The sequence below is a fragment of the Diadema setosum genome, chromosome 9 (assembly GCF_964275005.1).
Source record: "Diadema setosum chromosome 9, eeDiaSeto1, whole genome shotgun sequence".
NCBI lineage: Eukaryota > Metazoa > Echinodermata > Echinoidea > Diadematoida > Diadematidae > Diadema > Diadema setosum.
In genome coordinates this window covers 32095961-32107207 of record NC_092693.1, presented here as the reverse complement: position 1 = coordinate 32107207, position 11247 = coordinate 32095961, and the positions used below count along the sequence as shown (strand labels likewise).

At 40.3% G+C, this 11247-nt stretch overlaps 1 protein-coding gene across 1 annotated transcript in view; it reads left to right on the top strand.

Moving 5' to 3' along the window:
• Positions 1-11247, top strand: part of LOC140233190 (protein APCDD1-like) — a 72422-nt gene that overhangs the window by 45005 nt on the left and 16170 nt on the right. The window contains exons 3-4 of the mRNA XM_072313303.1: positions 3102-3413; positions 4879-5128. Coding sequence (XP_072169404.1) covers positions 3102-3413; positions 4879-5128 — 562 coding nt within the window. The remainder of the gene's footprint in view (positions 1-3101; positions 3414-4878; positions 5129-11247) is intronic.

The window sequence follows — 11247 nt, the reverse complement described above, 5'->3', positions numbered from 1 at the left end:
TTCTCAATTCCCCAATCTAAAATCTCCACTTTTTCTTGATTACGAAGTTAGATGAACTAAAAACCTTCAGATGATGGTTGTCTGTGGTGTGTGTCTGTGATTTCCCCTTATCCAATAGTCATGAAGGGTACAAGGCTGTGTGTGATCGTAATGTGGATGATTTATGTGTGCAGAAGTATATTTTCTTGGCAACAGCGTCCTTCTTTATTTCTCTCTTTCTTTCTCTCTCTCTCTCTCTCTTTCTATTTCTTTCATCTTCATCTTTCAACTTCTCTTTCATCTTCTTTTTTTTTCTTGTTATGTCCTTATATCTGAATTTGTCGTATTCCGTCATTTTATTTTTGCTCATAATACTGACTTTTGATATTCCTATTCTCCCTACCGCTCCTTCAGAAACCAGAATTCTGCATACGCTCATGTCATCATTCACTATGGCACTCTACTGTGTGTCACTGATTGTTCGACATAGAAATAATGTGGCCTCTATGCTCCTGTCATAGCACAGCTATTATGAAGCATGCCCCGCTTGGGCTCAGATGAGCAATAAAAGAACAGCTGTTATGAAACTGTTGTCCTTATTACGTAATCGCCGCTGATTGGAAAAGCGTCGTTAAACGTTTTACCCGCTAGTCCTCGATTGATTACGAGCGCAACTGCGTGTGTAGTCGTTTTACATGTCATCTACGCTGCACTGTATCGTATTTCATTAGCACGAAAAGTACAGCAGAACATTACTTTCCTTGTTTTCTTCTTCTCCTTCTTCTTCATTGAATGTCGAGAAACTTCGCTGGTTTGCATTCCGACTTCAGTACGTGTAATGATAGGAGATAGGCTATGTTTGTTCAAGTGAGTTATTACGGAAAACAAACAGAAACGTCTGGAGCACTTGTGGTCAGTATTAGACACATCAATGCCAGCTGATCTGTCAGCCGCCAGGGTGGGTGGGGAGGGAGGCGGGGGATGGGCATGAGAGAAGGTTTGTACATGGCCAATCCCAGCTGATGCCAATTAATCGTATCCATTGGTCAGCGGGTTCAGTTAGCTACGTTTTACGGGGGGCCTGGGTAAACGATGACTTGATATCTTCATTAGATTGCCGAGCGTTGAGCCGCCGACAACTCTCTCCGCCCGATCGATACTTTACGTGTCTGCCGGGGATTTGGCGCAGACTAGCCTTTGTTTTCAGACCTCAGTTTCAAATTGTTGCATTCTTCGGCAAACTCGTCAAAGGAAAAAAAAAAATATGCACATTTGGACTGATATTATTTTTTCCAGATGAATGAAAAGTATTTGAGGTCTTGGAAATTTTCAGTCAAGTCATCAGGATCAGCTATAATTCTAACTTTAATGCGATCTTGTCATAATAGATAACACCGTAATTGCGTGACAGTTGTTGTACCTGCCCAATATGATTTAAGTAGCAGATTTGTTTCTGTCGACACGTTTGCTGTATAACTGAAAAGTTGTTCCGAAATGTTGTGCCCAATATTCGAAAGGGTAGTAGCCCTCGAACTGTGATTAACCGTAAACTATGAATACCTGTCACCAGCGAATTAAGAGATCGGGTAAAGGGGTTAATACTTGAAGTTGCTTCAACCATAATCACAATGGTACTTGACTTTAGGGCGTGAAGTATAGAATAAACTGACACCCTTTTCTCCCATGCCCCCACCATAACCACACCTCCCTGCCGTTTTATCACATATTCTACCTCTGACTGTTCGAGTAAAAGGAGAGATCGAGGGAGATTAATTAGTGGTCCCCCTTTTACAAGACATCGACAATTAGCGTTGACGTGTATGGGATTACACGTTGTCTTCATCCCTCTTCGATAGCCCTACCCTGTTAAGAACATGCAATTTCGCTCCATACGTTATTCATGCCGTCCACACTTCAAATTTGTCACTCTACTCAGAATTGCTATCTTTTCACATTTTAGATATCTTTTATGTTCCTCGTCTCCGCTTTTTCAGAAGGATGACGATTTTACCAATATTGCTTCCTACTTCTTCGTTAACATCTTTCCATGTCTTTACCTTCTCGTCCTCCTCCTTCGCATCATCATCCTTCTTTATTATTATTTATAATAATCAGGATGAATGTTATCTGTTGTTTTTGCGGAGAAGCCTAGACTGTAGCTATATTTAAATTGATATAATTATATGATTGGAATTCTGCTACCTAAATCACAGCAGAATCACTGTCAGGTTTTAATAGAGCGCCTGAGACAGCGAGACTATCGTTTCAGCGACAAGGGGCTAATGAACCACGGGAGTGGGTTGGTTGAACGATCGCGCAAATGAGCACGGTGACTTTTTACTTTCTCGGTCAATTTATTTCGAGTTCGAATTTTTGTGTCAATATCATTACCTCTTAGCATACGATAGAGAGAAAAAAAAAACGATTACAAAAGACATAGGTGAACCGAACCGCACAACTCTTAATGGGTCGCCACAGTAATGGCATTCTGTCAAATGTTTATCACTTTCTTCTCTACGTACTCTCTTAAGGGCATGTGATGAATTAAATCATAATCCACCTGTCATATCCCATCAGTTCTTCCATGATGAAATTATGCAGTGGATGATGAAGGTGATAATTACAAAAAAAAATGCTTAAAATGATATAAATAGTAACCGTAAAAATAAAATATTAATCTAATTGATTGCATCATCAGTAATAGCGTTAATGGCAAATAACAATGGTGTATGTTGTAATTCACAATTATTTTTTAAAGGGTCTACAGCACTGTTAATCTGTTCATGATTATGTCAACAACACAGTTGTCAGGTGTCGAACTGAGAATGATTGAAAGGGTCCTAAGTCCAAGTCCTGCCTGGTGCATAGACCTAATTCCTTAAGCAAGAAGTGATAAGGATGGGAGAGAGCTCTCTTATGTGGCGGTGCGCATGCGGAGAAAACTACCCTGTTGGACCATGATGTCATTTCTGTTACTATTAACCCTCTGAGTGCCACATTGATTACCTATAAATCCGTAAGTAAGTGTGTAAAATTCATGCACATTTGACTTATTGGCACAGATATGGTTAAAGTGCAAGCTAACGATTTCGCCCTCTTTCACTCCGTTGTTGTTTGCCTAGGTGTGAGACGAGACCCGGGCCTGGCTTTCTGACTCGCCGCTATAGATTCCACTCAGACCTCAGCTTCACCTTCTACCAGTTCTACTACTCGGACAACCAGTGCCAGACACCGGCTTACTCGTACCGAATCCGTGGTCGACTCACATTGGGAGGCTTGTCGTGGAGTCTCGAAGGGGCAACCGAAGCCGTCTACGAACTCGACAAGGTCACTCTGACCGTCTTCCAAGACGGCTTCGCCAAGAGGTTGTCGGCGCAGATCAATGGCTCGTGTCCGGAGGTGATAGCGCAGGACGAACCGTTCGTGTTATTCCGGTAGGTGGCGCCCTCGGTGTCATTGTTATAAGCCAGTTCACAGTTACATTTTGCGCATGAGCAGAAAAAGGTCATTTGTACAATCAGACATGTTGGTTTTTTAATTCACTGAGACAAGCATTCCTGATGTAATGATTATTCATGTAACCCTTATAAATGGTGCTTACTGGCATATCCATCTGACAGCAAGCCTGGTATTTAGCAATGTTGGTAGAAAAAGTTTGTTTAAGCATTCAACACCAAAACAATGAAATGAATGCCTGCCGAAGTGTCAATTTACAGACCATTCTTGTCACCTGCTCTGCGTACGTTCATTCTTTGTTTGAATGTGAACTCCATAAATTGTGGGCATGCTTATGCATCATGCTGCTTTGAAAATGAGTGAAGTGCCTAACCAACTGAGAAAGAGGAAAGGTCATTTGTACCAATGTGCCCACGAGCTAACTGTGAACTGGCTTATTAGTTAACTAGAATACGAGTAGTATTATGCAATAGAACATCAGAACATCAAAAGGTGTACACAGAGTGAACACATTTCAGAACTTTATAATAAGGTCATTTCAACATCTTATCTTAAGAACAATAGTTCTTTGTTCTCATTATTGCAATATACTATTAGGCGTTATTTTGGTTTCATTCAACAATGACATTTTAGGTGATCTATCCTTTCTTTACTAAAATATGTGAACATAGACTTACCTTGATTGCAGGCTATCAAGCTCTGAAAGACAACTTTATACTGGTCTCCCAAACATACACAAGGAACAGAATATGAAAATAGATTTCCATTAACGTTCAAGTTTATTTATAAGAGGTCACATCAAACATGTTTGATGTTTTGCATGTCCAAGTGACGTCAGAATACACAAGCTATGATACACAGATTTGGTGATAATCTAAACGTAACTTTGATGCTCTTCGCTCACTTATATTTCATGCATTTTCCTTGACATGTCAAGGAAATAAAGTATCTCCTACCCGCTAGACACAAAACTTGAATTGCTGCTTCTGAATGACGGTGAATATGAGTGTTATCTGTCAGCAGTAGTCGAGACTACGTGGAAAAGAAAAAGTACTTCAGGAGCTCGGGCCTACGATGGCAAAGGTTCCCAGAGAAATGACAATCAGAGGAATGATGAGGTGAAAAGGAGGGATTCTGCATCAAACTTGATAACGATAGTGATGATTATAATGATGATAGTGACAATGAAGATAATAAAGAGCATCTTCATCATCATAATCATGATATTCTCTTTAACCCAGGGTAGCCTCTTCAACGTAAGCACTGAACTCCCAACGCCCAGAGGGCTTGCTCAAAGAAAATCAATGATTACCTTACTCTAAATTTTGTCAAGTACTTGCAGTTGGGTCAAGAAGGACAGTTGGGTCAAAGGGACAAGTACGGCCAGAGGAAATGGACGGGTCAACAGTGACATGCATCTTTCTTTTCTCTTGACATGGGCAGGAAGTACGTGGTGCTGGACAGCACGCGTGACGATTCCCCACTGGACTGTACCCCGGGTCTCGCCTTCACCATGCACGAGCTGCAGCTACTGAGACAGGAAATCTTCGAAAGGAGGGACGATGACAGCGGGCTGACCCGGCGGAGCGAGAGGCTATTCCTCGGCGACGTCCACACCGACGTCGCTCAGATGATATACTACCGGCCGAAGGCCTATCAAATGCCCCTCAGGAAATTCGACGACGATAGTGAGGTGAGATTCGTTGTCGCTCTGCATTTTTATTGTCAAACAATCCCATTTGTGTCATATGAAACACAAAGGACGCATACATCACCATAACCCTGACAGCACAGAGCAAGAGACTGTTTTCAAGCTTAAAATATATTCCTTCATGAAAAATTTCACATCCTCCATCTTTCACTTGCAGTAGTCACCCACGCATGAACTTATTTCTCTATACAAGCCTGTGTACTTCCATAATCAGCGTAAACACCCACATGTGCATAATAAAAGTAGTCAATACATACATTCACGTAACATTATGAGCATAATTGACCAGTATTGAGATTTGTGTTATATTACAAGGAAATAAATATACTCATGCATCTAATCATTCGTATTTTGATTTGTCTGTCAAAATGTATCACTGATTGTTGCGACCAAAATCACTCTGAGAATGATCGCACAAAAGAAACAATCAACTAATGTTCAGGCGGTTTATTAACAGTGATATTTTGGGTACAGACTCGTAATCGGTTTTCACATCAGTACAATAATGATCAATAAAGCAATTATAAATTAGTAGTTGAATCACTTACACGTATCTGAAATCAGGTAATCCTTTGAAAACGTCCAAATACGATGTTCGATGCACAAATGAATAATCCTTGACGTGCCGATGAATGATTCCTCCGACGTAACTCCAGAGGCGCAGGTTACGATTTATAGTCCACAGTATAGATCCGGGGTAAAATCCACGATATATGTCCACGGTATAATGTTCACAGCGAAATGTGCAGAATCCAACGTTATAACGACCACGTCCAGTCGATGCGTTGAATGATGATTCACTTTATATTGTCCAGCTAGGAATACAGCCCGTCACAGCTTTGCCGTAGCAATGTCCGTTGACATTAAAATATGGAGTCTATCTCCAATGTAGGCAAATTAATTCTCTGCAGGCAAAATGTCTCCCAGGCTTATCTCCACAAACATAACAGGTCAGCAGGTAACACAGGACTGACTCTAACAAGTCGCTTCAGAGCCAGAAGTGACGTAACTCTCAGAGCAGAGGTGTTAGGTACTCTGCCTACTGCAGAATTTCTCCGGCTTTTATATCCATTCACCCCTTTCTAGTACATTCTGTAATTTTCTCCAACCTGGGGCTACACACTTGAACATACTAGCAAGTCCAAGTTCCAGGAATCCTGGATGACTCACTGCCTAACTATGTGCATAGCATCATTGCCAAAAATAATTACCAATCACATTGGGCTACAGGGACAGTGCTTCACTCAGCCAAATGTGTAAGCACTTCCCAGAACATTCTGGAATGGGTGAAATCATTCTAGATTGAGCGAGCTATAATGTATTTCCTGTCACATACATGCACTGTAGTTACATTGTTGTATACCACCTGGAAAATTATCCACTGGTCTGGTCAGCCTGTATGTACTATATCTATATCATATAGAATGTTCTCCATTAATCTGGTCAACCTGTGTACATACACATTAAAACAACCCTGCTTATAGTACATCATACATGTACATAACTACTAGTGTGTACATTTGTGACACTGATCTTCATCTATATGCGTCTATCATTCGAGTTACATGGCAAAAAGAAAAAAATGTAACAATCATTATGATCTGATCACGGATTATAAGCTTATCAGTTTAAAACTCGACTGAGCATGGATCATGTTTGATCAACATTTAATCAAGTCGGTTCCTTCCATTATATTGCGTGTTGTTTGTGTGTGTGTGTTTGTGTGTGTGTGTGTGTGTATGTGTGTTTAGTGTGCGTGTGTGTTTCTTCTTGTTTGTTAGTTTACTTGTTTTGGTTTGTTTTAATAGCCAGGATTATTTCTTTGTTTGTTTACTTTTCATCCTTGCTTACAAGGAAAATCAGGGGAAAAATCGGGACGAATCAAACGAAAAATAAGCATTTATTTAATTGTTTTAATCAAAACATGGAAATATGTGTCCACAAGGAGTAATGGATCCACAGTAGAAGTGGAGCATACTCCAAGAGTTTCCGCCATCGAAAAAAAAAAAGAGTCTCACATGAAAGTCTTTGATTTCTCAAACTGCAACCGTAACCATCATATCCCGCATTGTGTCATTGTGTGTTTGTTTGTTTGTTTGTTAGTCTGATTGCTTACTTACTCTCTCTTTCTGTGGTATTTTCTTATATCTTTTTTTTTCTCTATATCTGTTGTATTTTCTTATTTTATCTTTTTGAAGGCAGTGGCAATGAATGGCTTCGAAAATCTTTAGTATTCTGATCTTCACATTTGCCATGTGTGCCGCTGCTTTCGTCATAACTCACAGAGAATGGACAGAAATAATTTGGGCAGAAGTCTTTTTACGAGGATTCTGACGCCTCGCGGTCGACGAGTAGTATGATCGTGACCGTACGCTTGAGGATGGTCGTATGAATTTCTAATCCCGGCTCTTCTCTTGAACTCTTCAGCACCACTCCATTTTTTTTTTCCGAAAAAAAGAAAGAAATACATTTTTTTTTCAGTTCCACCGACTTTTCGCCGAGGGCTTATCCAGTTGCACACTAGACTCCCCTTGCCATACGTGCCTTCCATGTTAATGAGATGTAATTCAAACCGGCGTGTTCAGACGAGATTTGTGCGACGTCAGCAGTGGAGATTAAGCCACAGTATGACGAGATATATGAAGAAAAGTGGGTGATTTGCGGGTGTTGTTTTGAGCAATATCATGGCTTAATCACAAAATACAGGCGAATGCTTTTTAATCGACAAAATACATCCCTTAACATATACCCAGATGAATATCTGGTCAGTCAGTCTGTAGGATCCAGGGCTCATCACAGTGTCAACTGTGCAAAAACGAGACAAGCTTCGTCAATATCCTTTTTTTTTTCTTGTACCCCAACTAATATCGAAACGCATACATACATAATTATATACCTGCGACTACGCTCAGCGCGATGCAGCCAAACATTGCTCCGCGTTCAATATCAGTCTTAAAAAAAAAAAAATATATATATATATATATATATATATATAATCTTTCTTTCTGCGGCTGCATTGTGTCCAGAAATAAGAGAATTGATTGAAATTACATTAAATAACACATTTTTTCCAAACATTATGTGCACTGGTGTGTTGTTGTTGTTGTTATTGTTGTTGTTGCTGCTGCTGCTGTTGTCGTAGTTGTTGTTATCGTCGTTGTTGTTCTTGCTGTTGTTGATGATGATGAGGTTGTTGTTGTCGTTATTGTCGTCGTGCTCGTCGTCGTTGTGGTCGTTGTGGATGATGATGATCTTTCCGAAAAGGGTTACACTTGTCTTTCTGTTTAATCAATTTTATTCATCACGCATAGAATCATGTGATATGAATTTACCACTGCTCCCATATACCAATATGTGTTTATTTTTTTTTTTCGGTTAGGCTGGGACAGAAGGCCATAAAGTGTAGTGCGATGCATTTAATGTAAGTGGATGGATTGTACGGAAACTTACACGGTATGCCTCAATTAAAACTCACACTTACAATGATGTAAACGACCCGATAAGAATCACAGTTCCGTCTATCAGGGGAATAACGCTACTGACCACAAAATGTGCACGGGAGATCTCAGTGGAGCATGCGTGTTAAGTTACGCTGCCCTCGCGATATCTCGCTCGGCATACGATATGTATTTTTGACACGCATCTGACTCCACAGTCACGAGGGAGATTCGAACATATGCCCAGTGAAACCCCGTCCCATCTGAACACACGGTCTAATAATTCTCACCTTTCTCTGAAACACTACCGCGCGACAAGTTCACTGCTAAATACGCATATTTAATTACACGTGACTATTACTTTGTTTTTCAAATATCGCCCAAGGTTGAGGGGGAAGGGAGGGGGAGCGCGTGGAAGTCACCCAGTTTGACTCTGCCCCTCCCGCCTCCGTATCCGTTTCATCGAAAGCCCCCTTGTGGTATTGTCTTTGAAATTGGAAGAAAGGGGTGAAGGGATGGGGAGGGGGGGGGGGTCTAAGGAGTTCCGAAGAACTGAAGCTGGTCTTAAACCGGCTTCTTATTTACACCTATCCAATCTTGAACCTGAGGATTAGGGTGTCATAACAGCCAAAAGGGACGAACCTTTGATGAATGCCGTTAATGATAATTGCAGATGGGAAACTCTTTGTTGAGCCCCTGCAGGGCTACTTATATTCACAGACACAACTGCTTTTAATGCGTCTGTTTATCTATTGATTCATCATCGCGATTTCATGACAAATGAAGCATTTGCTTTCATAAATAATGCTACGATTTTCCCCGACGCTGCGGTCACATTAACAAATGATACGTCATTTTTCGTGGTTCTCACCATGATCCTTTGCTTACTTACCAGACGAGATTTTCCCTATTTCTCCCGTGTCTTTCTCTCGAACGCACAGCTGAGCTCATCTTTTTTTTTTCTGACAAGCAGTGATCACAGTGCGAGACCAAAATTTTATTGTGACATTGGCCTGATGTGCAGAAGACCATGATTAGAGAGAGAGAGAGAGAGAGAACAGAGAGAACAGAGAGAAAAGACGTGATACCAGTGGTATTTTAAGCGCTAACTGCTTAAAGGCATAATTTACCACTTGCAGATAAAACAAAAACCCAACATTAGTGCTTCAAAATAGTTCTTAAATGCGAGTGAGGGATAGAAACAACCAATGTAAGCATTTGAAACAGCATAATCATTGTTAAGTATTGTTAAATGTACAAAATGTGAACAATAGTCATAATAAACACGTTTCTAGACTAAACCGTCTACAATTATTGTTTATTGACAAAAATAGTGGTATCTCCTTACATTTTAGGATTTATTGCAAAATTTGTATATGTTAGGATGTTTTGTGATACAACTGGCCTGCACATATGCATCAACTGTGATATCTCGAAAAAGAAATTTAAAATCACTGCTCCAAATGGTTAACCGGACCTTCAATGTGCTTGTCTTCAACGTGAGGAGTGACTGCATTTGTTCCTCATAAGGCACGGACATTGCAAAAGACGTCGTCAGCTTTATAATAAACATCTTACTTCGTCCTCCAGAGCAGAATAGCTAAGAAATCACTATACGTACTTTTTTATTTGCGTATTATGACACGAGTAAGCTAGGATTAAAGAGGTTTTTTTTCTTTTTTTATGTGTACCTTTGACCATTGTCAACTGCGCTGAAATTAACAAAATGTGTAAATTATTCGGTGGTCGAGGATCTTCGTGAAAAGCATCTTTTTGCACATTGTTAGAAGAACGCGTTGAAACAAAATAATGTCACATTTATTTTCTGTTTATGGAGCTTTTTAATTCTTACAGAGTCATGCCGATGTAAATTAGGCTCTAGAAAACCCATGCAATTTTATAATTTTCTAGTCGGTGTATTACTTCATACTTATTATTGTAGATCTGTGGACAGTATAATTAATCCAATAGCTGCACGAACTCCATCGCTGTGTTCAAAATATTACTATACCTCACTTGCCAGAATCAACGACCACAGGATCCATAAGCAAGCGATTGGGCAGGTGGTGGTAGATAGGTCGCCAAATAGATGAACACCCTCGCACCATCTCAGAAGCTTCAAGTGTCCATTGCACCCCCCCCCAGCCCTCCCTATATAGTTGAGTGCTAGTATTGATCATGTTCGCAGAAATTCGCGTATGCTGGATAGCTCTCAACAAGAGGTCGTCACTGAGTGTATTCCGCTTCCCATTTCATAACTTGATTTATAAATATAATTTGAGATGTTTCAGAGTATCTAGGATTCAAATCACTTCTGGATCCTGCGAGAGCTATTTATCCGTGATTATCAAAGAAGACTCCTCCAACATGTTTTTCTTTTTGGGGGGCGGGGTGTTTTTTGTGTGTTTTTTTTAACTCGTAGGTGTATTTTTTCCGTAATAAAATAGGTGATACTATATAAGCAATCAATAACTAGGTTATATACTCGAAAGCATACCTCCGTGTGTGTGTATGTGTGTGTATTTAAGGATGCATATGTGTGTGTATGTAAGGGTGCATATGTGTGTGTGCGTTTGTATGTGTGTGTGTGCGTGTACGTGTGTGTCTATCTGTCCGTATGTCGTATTTGCAGTAGTCGAAAGGAAGAGATGAAAAGGGATGACG